Below are 19,318 nucleotides of genomic sequence, written 5' to 3' on the forward strand. Positions count from 1 at the left end.
GAACTCACGAACATCGTGAATGAAATGTGCTGGGCACTGATCATGTTGACAGGAAATACGATGTCTCATTTCCGAAGAAATCTTCCTTCAGTAAAGTCAGAAGATTTCCTGGAAAAATTGGAGGTGGGGTTTTGCCATTTATGACGTGCTGGCTGGAAAATGGAACCAAACATTGTATCCTAGACAATGTTGACTCAGTCATTTATGGAGATGCATTCCTGGTAGTTATACACTGTCGTTGCCCACGAATCCATGCACAGCCCATATATACAAGTTGTTATGATGTTGAAAAACCCTTCCATTGTAAATTTTACTTCTCAAAGAACAAATTAATATGGTGAAAAATTGGGATGACGATGATTTATTAGAAGACCAATAAAGGAATATACAGTGAAAACTGCTTAGGCGACCACCTGCATTCGACGGGCACCTGTCAAAACGGGCAAAAATTTCTGGCACGGAATAGTTTATCCATAGAGTCTTCGTATAAGTTACCTGTATTAAACGACCACCTGTGTAACGCGACCGCGGGCATCGATTTTTGGTCCGAAACAACATACAACACCTGTAATAAGCGACCACTTTCACGAATGTATCTGGTCTAAACTATTGTAAGAACCCATCTCAACAGCGTTTCCACCTCCTAATATAATGAATTAGTCTAAACTCTCGTTCGAACCCATCTAGGGCACTTCTCCCACCCTTGAAATTAGGTGCAGGTGTTAATAAATTAGTCTAGCAACAAAGGAAATTCATTTCAGTTTGTTGGAAAATGCCCGAAATGCAAAGTGCTGTCATTTGAAGATCGTATTAAAGTTATCACAACAGCAATTAGCGGCGAAGTTTAACTGTGGGAAAACAAAATTGATTTTACCGTAGACCTACAGTATTTTCTTTGGGAGTGTAAAATATTGTACACGATACAATTAATTAATCGGCTGATCTCATCGTTTGATAAAATCTATTTTTATTTATTTATTTCGAAGCTCATATACAGTACGTGTGCGATAAATAGTTTCTGTATCAACCTACCTTATTTCCACGATATTTTTAGAAAAATAATATCCAAGTAATTTTCGCAGGCAAAATATTCAAAAAACAATAAACGCATTAATGCAAAAATCAGTTTTACTTCCTTTTTCGATTCCGCGATTGTAATGAAATCGTATAATGAGAAAAAATAATAAAATCGTTTTATTATTAATTAATAATTTTTCTTATTGTACTTAATTAATTAAGAAAATATTAAATATTAAAAAAAACCAGTATTTTTAAAGTTAAAATAAGATTAAACTAACGAAAACCAAAAGCAAAGTGATGGAGAGATAGGACGCGCTTGTATATTGATGACGTAATACACGTAACTGAGGAGCGAACGAAAAGAACCGAGTCGAATTAATTAAGTCGGAAAAAAGAAAGTGTGCATTATAATCGAGAAAATGCGAGTATTGTATTAATCTTTAAAATATTGGTGTTAAATCTGTCTTATAATATCATGACGACTCCTGTAAATCGGGTTATCCGATAAGAATAAAATACAATACCAATATAGCCCTATCGTTGAAAAAATTCGCTTATTTTTGCTCGCCTCGAGTTTTGCTTAGTAGAAATGGCTAAAAAGTGTCCAAAATACGTACGGAAATACGGTATTACAGGACCACCTGTATTGGACGACCACCTGTCTAAAAGACCACTTTTTGAAGGAACCGTGAATGGTCGCCATAGACAGGTTTTACTGTAGTTTATTTTGGGAAGTCATAAAATTGCAGAATCTGCACACTCTGGCATGGAAAGCGTAGCACCAATTGTTGGTCTAAGTGCAATCTAACATATTTATAAATAAATAAAATAGTTATTTAACATCTTGTGAGTTTGAATTTCTCGTAATTCGAAAAATAATAGAGTACAGATTAGAAGCAATTTGTGACTCGCGACCCAGTTGTAAATTTTTCGATTGTTTTCATATAAATTTACTTGTAAGTGGACAATTCAAAATAGGTATGAGCAGTGAATCAATTAAGAAACTAAACGTACAAGAAATTTTAAAAATTTACTGTTTAATTACTTTACTTTAATCTTGTTTCTTTATTTGAAAACAGAGATTACGTTTATGTATTTTGTGTGTAAAGTATGTCTATATGTTAAATTATATATTGGAAAGTTCCATCGTTAAGATGTTCCATTTTTTGAAAAACGTTCGAATTCAGTGTTTTATATCTGATGATCTATTGAATTAGGTTGAAAAAGTTTGTGTTTGTGTAATTAAACATGTTTCAGGAAGCAAAAAATGATTAAAAAACTAAAATTTATTATTTATTTCTTACTGCTGTGTGCTAATTTGAAAACACATCGTAGTTTAGTGCTTTAATTTTGATTTGTTACTTCTTATACTCACATAAATCAATATTAAGATGTAGGTTACTAAAAAATAGAACATAAAAGTAAATAAGAAAAATAGAGCGATATGAAGTTAAAGGGCTATCTAGTAGACGATGCCATCACGCTATTGCATAGGTTATAACTATGAAAATGTAATAAACATTTTGAAGAATTATATTTATTTCGTAACAAATTATGACGCTACAGTTTCTTATGTTTGTGGTTTATTCACATTTGTACAACTTTTTAATTCTGTAAACATCGCTGGGGGATAAACCAATCTTCATCTGTGGATTTCTCAACTTCACTCCAGATTTAGCTTCCATGGTCTTCGACTTACCATCCTTAGACCCAAGATAATTTCCATAAATCATGATAGAGTAGGGATCAAAATCGTTATAAATAGTAGTTGCACTCGGATGAAGAAGTGTAAAATCACGAAGATATCCTAACAATACAGAAACTTGTATATTTTTTATAAACTAAATGAAAATATGGGATAAAGATAACTTACCTTTATCTATGTTATCCCAATAGATAATGAGATGATCGTCTCTATCAGGTCGATTATGTTCGTGATAGAAGCCAAGCGCGTGAAGAATTTCATGCAAAATAACACCTACGTATTCACATCCCTTTCCGAGATTTATGTGTTGTTCACCTTCAGCTCGACCAACATAAGAAGAACATCTAAATTGAGTTTAACGATATTATAATATAAATAAAGTGTTGTATTAATCACAAGAGCAAAATTTACCCATTTCCTTTTGTAAATAAGATATAATCTGGTTCATGTTGTCTTTCTTTGAAAGTGATGCATCCTCCTGTTGCCTTATTTATGTGTTTCATTGCTATTGTAATTAAATGCCGTATATTATCTGTTATAAAATATTTAATTGAATTAATAAGATAATTTTATTGATATTAAGTTAGAAAAAGTTTAAGTTAAAGAACCTAATGATCGGCCTATGGTATAAGGTACTATCCCATCCTTCCAGCGAAGTGATGGATCCGATACGGCATTTCTGATCTAAATTTTAATTTAAAACAAAATTAATTGAATTTAAATTAATTTTAATTAAGCATTCGAAAGAAATAAACTTACATCATTGTCTTCAATTCCGATAATGTCTCCTTGGAAGAGATTAGGATTTTGTAAAGCTTTGGATGGAAGGTCGACTAGAAATGGTAAAATATCACAACTGTAAAATATTTTATTGAAATTTAGAAAGCAAAGAGAGAAATATTTTACCGTGTCTTGCGAAAGTCACTGTAAATAAAGTAAATAAGAGCAACATTTCTAATGGAGTTATCAGTAATGGTGCATGCTGCACACTCGATGCTTCTCTAAGTGCAGTGAATGTCTCTATATATACGGTTGTTTTCTGTAATCTAATCATAAATCATTATAGATAATTATATAGAAAATAAGTTTTATAATCATTTAAGATATTTACATTCATCTTAATCTGTTTAAAATATCTTATAGTTCAATAAATAAGAATAAAATGTCAATATACAGAACAGTAAATATTAACCTATTGATATTTATTTATGTTTATTTTCCTGGCAGTTATATATAACAGAAGTGAAGTATGGCAATCGGTCAAAAAGAACCCATAAGATTTGTATATCATTTGCTTAGAAGCCTTTTAAACCTTAAGAAATGAAAAATAAATTAGTGTTTTTTCTTGTACAGTATGTATGGATGCTTGTGTGGGGGACACGAGTTTTTTTGCTCACTTTTAAGTGAATAACTCTTTTGTGTTTTTTGTAGAAAATTTCTGTAGAAAATTTTTTGTAGAAAATTTTTGTAGAAAACTGTGTCTTTTGTAGAAAATTTCTGGAATTTTATACAAAGACGTTTTTTTCTGTTTGGAGATTGATGCCTTTTAATTTTAGTGATGAAATGTCGAGGAGATAGGGCGATAGAGAAGATCATACATCTTATCTCGTGTAGAGTTATACTTAATATACGCTAATAACATGTAAAAATCTTCTTTTACGGGTTATTAGCATATACAATTATTTATGTAACTCATGGCCCTCAGGAAAGTTATGTAACTCGTTGGTATATTTTTTAAGTTTACAATTATTTATTATATTAATGCTTCTTGTTTTAATTAATGCTGCGCACAGAAGATATCAGAGTCTTATCACATTGTTATTGAAGACATCGAAAATGACACTTCTCTTATTAGAATGTAATTATATTTCTGGTATGCATTGGATTCCATTAGAATACACCTTTCAGCCATACATAAATACATAACTATCTACAATTAATGTAAAGTTATAAAATTATAAAAACTGTTATCAATAGGTAGATCTGAGATTCCATTAGAAATTTTTCAACTGCTTTGCGCCCAACTATTTTAGTGCTTCCTGTTTCAATTCTTCCTGTTTCTCCCACGTGGGTGTAATTGCATGTAATTAGATTTACAACATTGTAATAAAGATTCTTTCTTTATTATAATATTCAATTTATTTAATAAATTTACCTAACGTTAGACAGTGATTGCCGAGTGGATAAAAGTTCCTTAAACATTGGTAGTACGTCTACATGCGCTTCTAAAATGGGGCCATATTCCGTGGAAGTCCTCTCTGTGGCGAATTGTCCATGTGTTGCCTTCCCGTATCTTATCAATCCAAAATCAAATAAATTTATCAGACATCATATTGATGTATTTTTAAAATAGTTTAAACAAAATACTCCAATTTCTAGCTACGTGGTCATGTGAAGGCACTTGTTTACTCTGTGAAGATATGGAATTTGTTCATCTGCAACGATTTGGTTGAAGGCCAGCACATGTATCAAAGAAGTATTGATGCACGTGCTGGCATTCAACCGAATGTTCTGGTGAAAATTCGTCAGGGATGAGATAAAAGGATACCAGATTTGGATAGCACATTTTGTAGACCTTATAGTTAGATTTATTATTTCACATAAAATTATTGTGTTAACATGAAAACGAATAAAAATACATTAAAACAAAGCACACTATTGTTTTTCTCGAAATTTCTTCTACCTGGTTTGATATGTCGAGTGTCTATCTTCCCATTTTAAAATCTAAAGTTTAATATCTAATATATTAAATTTCAGTTTGTGAATAAAATAGAGAAAGTGTTTAGAAGTTAATATATAATAAACCAATATTAATTTGTTTGTTTGTCAAAAAATCGCACAACCCCTCCCCCCATATACACACAAATAAATAACACTTGTTCTAAATTTAAATAGAACCTCTGGAACTAATTTAGATTTGAAATGATTCAAATTATTTAATTCTATTTCCTTTTCAAATTTAGGGGTGATTGAAAGTTTTACTACAGTTAAAATTTCGATTGTTGTTATTAAAGTTTCTTTATATATTATTATTAAATAACTGACGCTCTCTGTTACCATTCAGAATTATTAATAAAACGCATCGAAAAATGGCGCCAGATACGTTCAGTAGGCTGAAAAATAATTTCGTAGAGTACTAGGCTGACACCTAAACTGTCTCGACTATAGGCCGTTTGTATCTCAGAGTAAACACGTATGTTCACGTGTTTACTCTGATTTTACAAATACGTGTGCCGGGCTGTAAACGGCTCACGTATTTGTAAAATTTAAGTGACTCGTACAACATGGAATTCATATAACACGGAATTATCTACAGTGTTATAGGGGGTCTACTATTATATTTAATAAGTTCTCGCTATTTCTTGAGGATTTGATACAACATTATAAGATTGTGAACCTTAAACTTTTGACTTCCACGTTAATTTACACATTGTTACAATTGTTAATTAATTAATTTCTTCAATGGAAACGATATGTACAGAATGTAATATGTATAGTTTTCGTCTACCATGTGATAAGATTGACCTTCTTACTATAGTACATTTAAATCGTAAATTATTGCCGTGTCTGAATTCTTTTAGTGCTGTATACATATATACGTTCCAAATATGTGCCTTTTTCTCTTCGTTTCTATTTGTATTTCTCTTTCTAGTCGTTAATGAGTAATATCTTCTTCATGTTTTCTTACATATGTACTTACGATACTTTTTCTGATATTCAAATTCGATGCAATTTCGAATGCGTTAATACCATTTTCTCACATAACGAGTTTCTTTTACTTTCTGCTACAATTAAAGAAGATGCACTGTCAGAAAATATGGGGTAATTGATTCCCAAAATTGTATACAGAAGTGGACTATATGTCACAGTTTCATCATTAAATAAAGCGCCCACTATTGTCATATATAACAATTGAATTCGTTTTCTATTTCGCAAGCGACTATTACACAGAAAAAACAAATAGGATTACTTTCTGCATATGCTTACCTCCACTTCGTAAAATACTACACTAGTTTAGAAGTGCTTTTATTTTTTAAAAATAACTTCAAAGACTTACAGAAAAGTACAGCGTTTGAAAAATTTTCAAGTCTTGAGTTATTTCCACAACCAGTGTCTGTTTGCAGTACACGCCATTAACGCTCAACAATAGACGTTAGCTGAACTCTCTTCTTATGACAAAATACGTGTCTTATTCTCAAATATATGTCTTATTTTCAAAAAGTATGCTTTGTTTAAAAGAAAAACACTTTTGGAAAGGGGAACTTAATATATTCACAATTAGTTTGTTATTTAGAAAATGTTATCCAACATCTTTTAAAGTGTGGACTGACTATTACTTGCAAAGTCTGTCTGACTCTCTATAATTTGTAAATTAAATAGTGGCAAGGAATGCAAATAAAAAATAACATACACAAAATAAAATAATTTTTTGAAATCATGTTCATTTATTTATTCAATACAGTAAAATAAATTGTTTAGTAAGCAAAATGAAAGATAAGATCGATTGAAATCGATATAACGTCACTTGGAATATGAGTGACAAAAATATGTCTTTTCGGGAAGAGAATATTTAATATAAAATTAACGCAAAGTTAAAAACATTCAAATAAAGAAGCAATCCATTAACGGCGCCATTGTAGAAAAGAAAACACGACACACAACCAATTGCAGATCGTTTAGTTTTCATTAATTTCCAGTTGAGGAAAAGAATCTTTTCATTTTCTCAACACGTTTTTAAGTCTTCAAATCATAAATGAATTTTTACTCGTTATGAAAAATAATTCGTGGTTTCGTTTTATGCTTTGTAATAAGGAACGAAGTCATTAGTTCGATTTCTTTTTCGTCTAAATCTTCGACTATTGGTTGAACTTTTATTAATGACTAACGTGTGCCATTCTGTAATTGAAATGACACAAACTCGTATTCTCTGACTCTGATGACATTTTCTCTTCGGTTTTTATTTCTATGCAATCGATTTTCTGATTGAACGTGCAGACAAATCAGGTTTCTGGCGAAAATCCATTCTACACAGTTGGATAAATATTGCACAAACAATTAAAGTAGAGGTGATTAGAAAGTAATATACAATCATATTAGTTTGGTTTGATGACGTAGTCTCGTCGGTATCTATTCCAATGTTGGGTGCAGTTGATACGAACTTGTCTATGCTTTCATTCTCGATGAGATCTTGTATTTCTTGGAATTTTTTACCTCTCATCGTTTGCAATACGAGTCTCAACCAATCTGTTTGTGTCTCTAATGTCCCCGCTGTTGTCGTTATTTTTGTCGTGGAAAATTCATTTTCGGATGACACGTTGATATCATATTCGGTCGTTGGACGTGATAAGAGTCGATACAGATACGTTAAATAATTGCGATCTTTGGCAAACTTTCGAAATTCTTGTGGATCCCGTTTCATACGAAACATACGGACATAATTGTTGTCTTCTGTTTTGTGTTCTACTGGATCCAATTGTCTTGACGAAACTGGCGAAGCCCTTAAAAAAACTTGCCGAGAGGATATAATAAATATTAAAATATAAATGCAAAACATTGCAGACGAAATCTTTCTTGGAAAAGAATACATTTTAACAAACGAATTTTGTCCGGATCGACGTTAAATCGCGTGTTAATCGCGTGCGAATTCTAACCCCAAAATCGATATTTTACACGCTTTAATGCGGTTGTTTTCCCGTTAATAATGATCAAAATATCGTTTTTTAAAATCTCCGACAATCTTTAATAGGACTATAAAATAGCATTGGGCACGAACGTATTAATTATTTATACAGATATATATCGTTTCCATTAGAATTATTGAAAGAAAATGTTGTAGGCGATAAATTATTTACAATTTATATTTATATATATATTATATAATTTTGTAAAAATTTCTTTCCGTTATAACCGCGTAACTGTTTAGATTGCCCTTTTACAAACACGTGATCTTGAATATTGTAAAGTGTTACGTAAAATGACGTAAAGATATATTTAATTTTATGTATTGTTTTACACGATACTTTTACACGTAAACCGAAAATAAAATATTACACAAAGTGAATTTGGGCATAATTCATAAAACTCCTGTTTTTTTATTCCGGGGTCGATAACGATCGTAGATAAAAGCAGTGGAAATTCATAGAAATTGCGAAATTTCAGCTGGAACCCGCGACCCGGCATACAAAGAATGTGATCGATAATTCTTTGACACGATACGATTTAAATCGAATTAATATTTAATTTACACGCGATCGTATTTATTCGTGTTTATAAAAATTCATTTTTTGAAGGAAATATATCTTAAAAACGTGTGTTTAACCGAATTTTAACGTAAATTATATATAATTTAAATAAATGTGGTATTGTACAATTGTACGTTGGATTGCCAAAAGTAATTCGGTGGCGATCGAAGTTTTATGCTACGCGATACACGGGGGCGATGCTCTTACTTCTGTATATTACTATTGATACTACAGTTACTCCCTCCCGGGAAATACGCGTGTAGAAGTACGACAGTAAACGTGGATACCTTTGAGTCGTATTCAATAAATATCAGCTTTATATATAAATAAGTTCAATTTCGATCGAAATGTTCAGAAAATTGACACCACGAATTGCAAACAGAAGACCGAGAAGACTAAGAAAAATATGGAGTGACCAGACGAGGAGATTAATTAAGAATATGTGATATAGAAGAGTGCTCAATAGAGAAGAACAAAAGGAAATTGGAGAGGCCTTTGTCCCGCTGCGAAGGCCTCTTCAATGCCAATGAATCGATGAAAAAATTTTTCTATTTTCCATATAGGCTACTCTTCTCAAGTAGTAATTCTGTTCATTCTTCTAAATAAAGCTGGAATATTATCTTCAATTAAGAGATGATAAACTAATTAATATTAATTCAACTTAGTTTTATCCCTGTATTTTTGTAGAGTGATTTAAAATGTNCATCATGACGACCGCAGAAAACCATTTAGGAGGGGGTTAAACTTGAAGAGAAATAATTACACCCAGACAAGTATACGTATTATTTCTGTCACGTCACTTAATTCTACTGTTAAATACCAGAACCTTCTGTTAAAACAGTTTTTCCTTATTGGATTTCTACGATACACTCGTTTTAAAAGTATGACATTAATTATTGGACTATGAGCACTTGGGAAAGTTTATAACATATACAAATTAACATACAATAAGAACGTTAAATATAGCTTCGTTAAGATTTTCAAATAAATGTGAAACAGGGCAACAGCCCGTATAATAAACCTATAATATACGAGTAAATTTATTGTGTGTCACAATACCTATTAAAATCAACAGAATTGCGACAAAATTTTCGTCACAATGCTGTTAATTTTAGTAGTGTCTTTCCCCACTTACTTTTTAAATGACAATTCATAACTAGTTAGCTTTTTATTTATTTTATTTCTAAAGCATTTACTTATCTTAATTCAATTTTGTCTATGCATACATTTCTTATCTAAGTCTGAAAACGAAGATATAAATCACTTGAGAAACTAAACTTCTGCTCACATAATATACAAATAAGCTTAATAGAAATAAATAAATGCTGAATATTTAATAATTATATTCTTAGACTTAAAACACGTACTTTCACTTAATTTCAAAGTGCTGTTTTATTTATTAAATAAGAAATTTATCAATAAATACGCCTTAAACAATTAAAGAAGCAAGATTCCAACAAATCGGTACTACTGTATCGTTATTTTCGTTGTTTTCTCGTAATAATTTTTAATAATTTTTAATTGGGCTGCAATTTGAAAACATTGTAGACCTATAAATATCCACCGTCGTCTGTCCGTCTGTCTTTTCTTAATATCGAGATACATGAAAGATCCCGGAGATTTGGAAACAATAGGAGAGGAAGGTCCCAACTAACTATATAAAAGCTACCGATTTAACAGGAATTCACGTTATTTCAATTCAAAACCTTTTCTCTGGAAGGTGTTAGGTAGATGACAGGCACGACTCTATTGTTAAAGGGAAAGTTTGATGTACAGGGGCAAGCCACTACTCATTTAGGATGAAGGGCATGATTGTGTCAATCTCACAATAAATAATTGATCGTTACAGTTTAATTTTTTTCTAACTTAATATAACTTACATTCCTAAAATGTAAAATTTGTTATATTTAAATAAATGTAGAATTTATTTCAATATCACAAAAATATTTCGATATTTCTCTTAAGTTATATAGGCATATTTACTGTTTTACTACGTTGATAATTTATGATAATTTATTAAATAATAATATATTTTATATAGATAAAAGATTAAAAAATTATTAAAATTGTTTTAAAAACAATTATCTTAAAACACCTTTTGATTAGATTATAGAAAGAAATTGTATAAATAGCGATGTTCAATTCACTTAGAAAAGAGTTAACTGTGAAGCTCTATTGATAATTCATTAAAAATGTTGTTCTTATTTGCATTGTTCACGGTGACTTTTGCCAGACACGGTAACAATTTTCTCCTTTTTTCTTGCGGATTTAAAATTTATATTAAAGATTTTACATTCTAACAATTGCGATACTTTTAACAATTTCTAGTCGATCTCCCGTACATTGCTTTACATAATCCTGATCTCTTCCAAGGAGACATTATTGGAATTGAAGATAATGATGTAAGTTTGTTTATTTTAAACGTTTCGGATGTAATTAAATTAATGTAAATTGAAAATTTAGGTCAGAAATGCCATACCGATTGCTTCACGTCGCTGGCCGGGTGGAAAAGTGGCCTTTGTCCTCGATTCAACTATGGGTTAGCTTAAAGTTTTTCTTTTCTTTTTTTAAATTTAATATCAATAAAATAATTTAATTAATTGAGTTAAACAATTTTTATAACAGGAGATAAGAAATCTTTAATTAGCCAAGCAATGAACCACATAAATCAACAAACAGGCGGATGTATTTCTTTCAATGAAAGACAATTTGAAACAGATTTCATTAGATTCATCAATGCAGATGGGTATATATATATATTTACCTTGTGATTAATATAATACATTTTACTTATTTTGTAATAATATTATATTTAATTTAGTTGTTATTCTAATATTGGTCGAGTTGGAGGATCACAACCTCTATCCCTGGGAAAAGGGTGCGAATATGTAGGCACTATTGTACATGAAATTTTGCACGCACTCGGATTCTATCACGAACAGAATCGATCTGATAGAGACGATCACCTTACTATTTATTGGCAGAACATTAAAAAAGGTAAACACGATTTAATACTTTTATTCTGTTTGTTAAAGATTATACAAATTTCGATACTATTAGGAATGGAAGATCAATTTGCACTTCTTCAACCAAGTCAAAATACTATTTATGACAAATTTAATACCGAATCTATCATGATTTATGGAAATTATGCATTTTCCAAGGACGGTGTGTCGAAAACTATGGTAGCTAAATCAGGAGCAAGGCTGCGAGAACCATATGAGAAGAGTGGTTTAACTAATAGCGATGTTTATAGAATTAAGAAGTTGTATGGATGTGCTTAGACCACAAATCTATCAAATTGTAACTTTATTATCTGTCATGAAATAAATATAAATGTTCAGAATGTTCATTCGATTTTTTAAAAATAAATAATAAATTTAACTGTGTTTGCTTACTTTTTAATTATTAAATTAATTAAAATAAAATGCTTGACAATTGCTAGAGTTGGTGTATCTGGTTATGACACGCATGTGATCTGATGAGGGGACCTCTCGAGAGGACTTCTGTTGTAAACTGGTCCCTATATAGTTGATACAAATGTCAAGGAAATCCGGAAACCTCCTGTCGGAGAGGCTCGAATTTACGACAAGACAATTGCTAGGGAACAGCAATATTTGTTTGAAACCTCATAAAGACGAGAATTTCACTTACTCAGAACGATTGCCGATGAAATCTTTTATGCAAACTGTAGGTATATTGCACAGGGGTGTTGTTTTCGGGTCAATTCTAACGATTGTGTTGCAGGCGGTATTTCTTTCGCTGTTTCCTAGCAATTATCAAACAATGTATAATATACATTAAAAGTAATTATGTATAAAATGCTATTAAAAATTCAACATTTTTAGAAGCATTTAATCATCACGTATCCACCACTATGTATAATATAAACTGATAATTTCTATTCATGTCAAACAAATTAGTGTTATGTTGCTGGGAAAAGGCACAGGGGATACTTATCATGAGAATAAAGGAGGATATTACGTTGACTAAAAAACAAATACGTTTATTAATTAAGATACCATTACTACAATTATAACTACAATTATCACAAATTTGACCTGTCTCCCTTTATTTTATTTATCTTCTGGTAATGAAGTTTTTTGTTGTTTTCCGAGGGTTACACAGTTTTATTATTAGTATGATCCTTGTAATTTGTACCTTTGATGTTTTAAAAAGCAAAGTATCAAAAAGATTCCTTTATGCCAAATATAGAAAAAAATTTCCTACAGTTTTTCCAGCTAAAGTACATCGTAAAAAGAGATTAACGTATAAAAACTTCTGATAACCTTACAGTTGAATTTGCATTTTTATTAAATTTAAGTTACTAGGTCTTACGTTATGTTTCTTACTTATTTACTTAGTCGTTGTGTTAATATGTTACTCTTATCTAATTAGTACTTTGAAAATTTGTATTTTCAATATAAGTTTAAACTTAAAATTTATAACAATCTTCATTCGAATGTAATTCTATTTTGTAATTATAAAAACATTGTGTTCCAAGCCTGATGACAGCCTGTAAAATAGGTTGAGAACGTTTCTGTGTATTAAATAAATAATTTCTCAGCAAAACAGCAAGTATTGTATATTTCAAACAAGCACTAAAGTGAAGACAAACAATACCAAAGTGCAACAAAACAGCTATTAATATTAATTTGCTCTTAGTCACCGTCATCTAGGAACACTCAGAGGAACTGGAATCGAAATTAAGAAAAAGACACCATTGTCAGAAACTCTTTAATTATAACATATCAATTACATATTATGAACATATAATAGAACATAGTAAAAACAATACATAACTTTTAATTTGCAAACAAAAGAATTTATTGTTCAACTTATCGACATTGAAATAAATACCCTTTATTCAATTTATTTTCTATTTTAAAGTGCAATACACATTTTTATAAAATTCTAGAGTTATTAAAAACGCGTTATGTGTTATGTGCCTCATTATAGTGTTATATAAAAGTAGCAGATAAGCCCGGCGTGGCTTGGCCAAAAAGTAAGGATTGCGAAGATTAAGATTATTACCTTACAGCCAATCTTGCCCGTTTTCACAGAATGCAAAAATTAGGTTCCTCTGTTTCCAGACTAATTAAAACATTTTTAGATGGGTCTAAAAATATGTTCGATTTCTCGCAAAAACGCAAGAAACAGCATCTGCGACGGTGAATCTTGCACGTTGTTTTCTCTTAACACTTCCATTGTTGAAGCCTTAATCCTGTCTCTTTCATTCCGGAGGGGAATTTCGAAAAATCTGTTCTTAGTGTACGTTCTCGTGATGTACCCTAACTGGGTAAAAAAATTTCAACTTTCAACTCCTAACCGTTTGGGCTCTGCGCTGATTATAATTATCAACACGTCTCGATTATATAGATAGATTTAGCAATACATTTAATTATAGATAAATCTAATTATATGACTATACAAATAAAGATATAAAAAATGTTTTAATTAATCAATAACAAAAACAATTTAACAACTGAGCTTTATCTAATGCACTAACAAATAATGAAAACCGATTATATTAAACGCACTTTCCTCACTTACGTAAAATTACAATAGAACAAAAGTATGATCAGAAAAATCAGGATAAAACTTAAATTGGTTTTTTAAATATATAACAATATACTCATTGTTCCGCTCGAAAGTACCCAATTCGATCTGGTTTAAAATTATTAACAGCTAAAGTTATAAGTTCAAAAAAGATTCCGTATGAGAGAAAATTTCACTATGTTGCGGGATAAAAATCATCACATCTGTTGGTGAGCTACGACATTCATAGTGGCAACATTAGTGCGACATCACTGCTATGTACTGTACTGCAGATGTGTTGTCTGCGATTGTACTTTCCAGATGATCCTGAAGTTTAATGTACTAATTGAATTGCAGAAACTATATTTGTTAAGGTAACCCCACAAAAAAAATCTATGGGGGTCAGATCGGTAGATCTTGGCTGCAACGTGTCGGGCATACCAGACCATAATGTTTGCTTTCTCTTGTGAAAACCCATGACGAAATAATAATGTTCACAACTGCTGCGCCATTATACAATATAAAATACCTATGTAAGACGTAATGAGATATACCATCAAATGCCATTTATTGCTTTCGTATATTTTAAAGCGCTAATTTTGATGACGAATTAAAAGTAGATACTTTCGAGCGGAACACCAGTATTCTATAATCGCTTATATTCTTTACACTACAAAAAACGAAACATAATACATTTATGATGGTTTGTATTTTATTTATACAAATGTGTTAAACAAAATTATTGTTTTAACATATTGAGAAAAAATTAATTAATGGATTTGTATGCTTCTCAATATTTTACTGTGCATGCTATAGAAAAAATTAGTGCAATTATAAAAGTATTTAAGAAAAAGCGCTTTCAATATTCAAGGTAATGTTGCAATGACGTTTCGGTGTCAAAGGCTAAGTTTACTTATAAATGGGAGTGTTAGATAATTGTGTGTGCGATCAGAATATTTCGTTCCGAATATCAAAAGTATAATGCATATTTCTCGATTAATTTAGTAAAACCGTTTGTCTGCCGCTTGAATAAACATTGTTCCTCCACAATAACACGATCATCGTTAAAATGTGGTGGCTGATTAACAAGGCGTTACAGGTACAGATACCGTTTTGCAGCATCTGAATTCATCGTACAACAGTCATCTAACGACAATTATAACAATGAATATAAGCTTTATCGATGCTTCCGAATTCACCAAGATTTCTTTATACGTGTTGGAATTCGCAACTATTCAAGGAGTCAGGAATATTTATATACTTATAATTCAAAAATTATAAAAAAAACAAAAGCAAATACGAAAAAGAATAAAAATATAAAAAATTCCATTTCAATTTCCTTTGAAACGATATGAAATTATAACGCATTTTTCATTTATAAGTAAAACTCGGATAATATGTTAAAAAAAATAAATTTTTAAAATTCAAATTATTTCCCGTTAAAAGCAAACTAAATTACAATAAAATTAGTTCAAACAAACGGAAATTTTAAATGAAAGTAAATTACTGTGTAGGTAAACATATAGCTAATAATATTAATAAAATACATATGAATACAAATTAATAATTACAAAAACAATAAATTTAAGTCTATTTAATAGAAATTCTTGAAACCAAATTATTAATAAAATAAGTTTTTCCTAACAATAACTCATTGTTTGCAATAAATATTGTGAAAAAATAATAAAAACATAACGGTTAATTTCATATCGAAAATTGCTTAAACACTTCGTCGCAAGCATTCACTCCACTTTTAATACTTATTAAGCTGGAAAAATAAGACTTCATCGACTGCAACATCTGAAAGTATCACGACAAATCATTAATTTAGTTTTGTAAATTTTAAATAACTGAATGTGGATAATTAAATTGGCAGTGATATTAGAACAATTTAATTAGATTAAAATTAAGGTATTCAGTCTTACCTTGGGTATACTTTTAGGAGATATTGTAAATATTCCACCTACAGTGATTCCAGGAGGACATTTTCCTAGTCTTTTCCTATAGGAAATAATCTGTAATTGACATACAAAATTAGTTATAAAATTATTATTTTTTGCAGACACGAAAAAATGTAATATCTTTTATGTAAAAGTGTTTATACAAAGTATGATTGATAATTACCATTAATTGATCATGGAAATTTTTCTGCTGAAAAAAAAGAAGTTCAAGTTGAATGCGAAATCGATGCATCTGGAAATAGAAATAATGTTTTTGTTGAATTTATAATAATCAAAAATCAACAACAAAATAAAAAATGGTAAAATTATAGTGAATCCGATTTTGTTTGTCAAGTGAGTTAAATCGGTATCAATAATTTTTTTCTCAACATTCAACTTTTATATAAAGTCAAGTTTTACATATATTTATTAAATTAATATGAAACAAATGCGTAATTGTACAGTATACATCCCCCACGGGTTCCTATAATTACGATTCCTATAAGACGGCGAAAAAATTGCGACGGTATCCATACAAACCTGGTAAAAACTCCTATAATTCGGTAAAATGTCATCACAGAATAAAATTTTAAATAACTTTATTCGGTGTACGATTAAAGGTTTTTTATGTTTTCGTTTAATGTTTTTTTCTAGAATTTATTCTTTTTATTTTGTATTTTCTATTTGACTTTCACTGATATTTATGCATCGAAATTTTTTTGGTGTATAAACAATATATTAGAAAATAATTCTAATATTTAATAAATGGGTCGTTTTTCGAGTCTATTGTAGTAGACAGAAGCTAGTTCATATGGACGAACTAGGCGCGTACCCCTTTACGCAATTTTGTGTACCCCCAGGGGTACGCGTACCACTAATTGGGAACCACTGATCTAAGACATTGTGTAGGCTCGGGTCGGCAGTGGTAGTAGATTTGACAAGAAAGAATCGGCCGAAAAACGTAGGAAAAAAGACGTATCCACGATACACATTAATAGAAATTCATTGAAATGTCTGTCCGGATGACACCCCTTTTTCAAAAATCAGTAAAGTCGGGAAATAGTCTTAACCTCGTTATCCATCCAGTGGAAACAAGATAAATACTATTGACTTATATTACTCTAATTGATAATGAAAATATACAACAAAAGAACAGTGTGTAATTCTAGGAAAAACAAATTGAAAATTATAAACATAAAATTTTTTTCCAAGAAAAAATATAACTTACGATTTTTGGTATCTCTGTTGTTAGAACAGTTGAAAAGATGAAAACGATGTTCGCAAAAATTCCTATATATATCAATGCATATTTTACGATTTTTAAACCTTCCCCATAAATGCCAATATAGAAGAGTGTTACAGTAATTGTCAACTGATAGATATAATAAACTGCTAATATTGGGTTGATCATTTCGTCCAAGACCAGAAGAATGTCACAATACTGAGCATGTTTCTGAATTACAAACCGAAAATCTATCGGTTCGTCATTCTCTGCGGCATCTTCCATGTTCTCACACAACGACGACATATTCCCGTGTAGTGTGATGCCCATGTCTAAAATGCTGACTAAAAATATAATGAAAAATCCAACACCGTAATATAATTCGAACTGCGCTAAAATTAAGTGAAATAAAAGTATACGTACATTATCTTCATTTACAATAGATGCGAACATTGCCGTAGTAACAGCAAATACAGTCAAATAGAAGATTATCAATAACGACACGGCACATTTAATTAATTTGTAATAAATAAAAGCGGAATTATCTTTGTAATTATCCAAGTAAATTATGCCCTTATTTAGAAATAAATTTAAATATATTCTGGTATTTTCACTGTGGATAATTTCAAAAACTATATATACGCACAAAGTAAAACAGAAGATTAAGACACAATAAAGAACGAATTCTGCACCAAAGAAACGATCAATGCCCCCGGTAAATCTATATCTTTCTTCACCTTGTAACCAGGCAAACAAAAAAATATTGATATTACAAAAAATAAATAAAATTTTCACAAAACACTGATATACTTTATATATGAAATTAGCTTTTTCGTCTTTCAGAGGTATATAAACTCCAAAAATCAAAAGAATATTTCTATTCATTGTTAATCGACATAAGAAGCAGTAACAGTCAGGAAGATGATTTACTGGATTACGAATCATTATCAAAATACTTCTTTCTGTATTTAAAACGTCTGCATTAAAATAATATCGTTTTGTTTGAAATTAAATTGTGAAGAGCGAATATGTACGAGTAAACGAGAATTGCGCTGAAATCAATGCTCAATTTACTGGGTTATATAAATCTAAAGTTTAAGTACTCACTAATCTGAAATGTAAAATCTAATTAAAGATATTTTCGAAAAGTAACAGATAATTATTGCAATAATCGAACATGTCAACTTTAACTTATTAGAAAACGAGAACTTTATATATTTCTGCCTAAACTGTGTTCTGCTGATTAATTGACTGAATTTCCTCGTATATATAATTTCTTATATATTGTAATATATAAAATAACATGTAATTTATATTATATTTCCTTATTTTCTTTCTTATTAGTCCGTTATTTATAATCAACGTCATTAAACATTTTATTTTTCTTCCATTTAGAATGATTTCTACCTAAGTACACAGTATTCTGGACGCATTGCGCACTCTGGATTCAAAAACTCTGCAATAGAAAAGCGCTAATTGGATAACTATAAACTTTGTTTTATACCATTTTCACAATTTAAACGATGGAGAATAGAAATTTGTAAAAACGCTGCAATAATATAGTCCACGATTTACAAAAATTAAAAAAATAACTTTCTAAGTAACCGAAAAATTGAAGCAATTATAAGCCACCATTTCGAATGGTTCAACA

The 19,318-nt window shown here is 30.2% G+C and overlaps 2 protein-coding genes across 2 annotated transcripts; one reads left to right on the forward strand and one right to left on the reverse strand.

Annotated features, from left to right (window-relative positions):
- Positions 1–2,535: 2,535 nt before the first annotated feature.
- On the reverse strand, positions 2,536–3,719 carry LOC111641065 (zinc metalloproteinase nas-6-like). Its single transcript, XM_023387180.1, has 6 exons — positions 3,632–3,719; positions 3,485–3,558; positions 3,334–3,409; positions 3,137–3,257; positions 2,894–3,069; positions 2,536–2,827 (listed from the first exon to the last, which is right to left on the reverse strand). Exons 1-6 carry the CDS (start codon positions 3,675–3,677, stop codon positions 2,604–2,606), a joined length of 717 nt encoding a protein of 238 aa, XP_023242948.1. The 5' UTR covers positions 3,678–3,719; the 3' UTR covers positions 2,536–2,603.
- A 7,368-nt stretch (positions 3,720–11,087) lies between these two features.
- Positions 11,088–12,327, forward strand: LOC111641067 (astacin-like metalloprotease toxin 5). The gene is made up of 6 exons (XM_023387181.1): positions 11,088–11,205; positions 11,296–11,369; positions 11,431–11,506; positions 11,593–11,713; positions 11,789–11,964; positions 12,028–12,327. Exons 1-6 carry the CDS (start codon positions 11,160–11,162, stop codon positions 12,249–12,251), a joined length of 717 nt encoding a protein of 238 aa, XP_023242949.1. The 5' UTR covers positions 11,088–11,159; the 3' UTR covers positions 12,252–12,327.
- The last annotated feature ends 6,991 nt before the right edge of the window (positions 12,328–19,318 follow it).

This window comes from Centruroides sculpturatus, unplaced genomic scaffold (assembly GCF_000671375.1).
Source record: "Centruroides sculpturatus isolate CEXI.00-Female unplaced genomic scaffold, Cexi_2.0 scaffold1301, whole genome shotgun sequence".
Lineage (NCBI taxonomy): Eukaryota > Metazoa > Arthropoda > Arachnida > Scorpiones > Buthidae > Centruroides > Centruroides sculpturatus.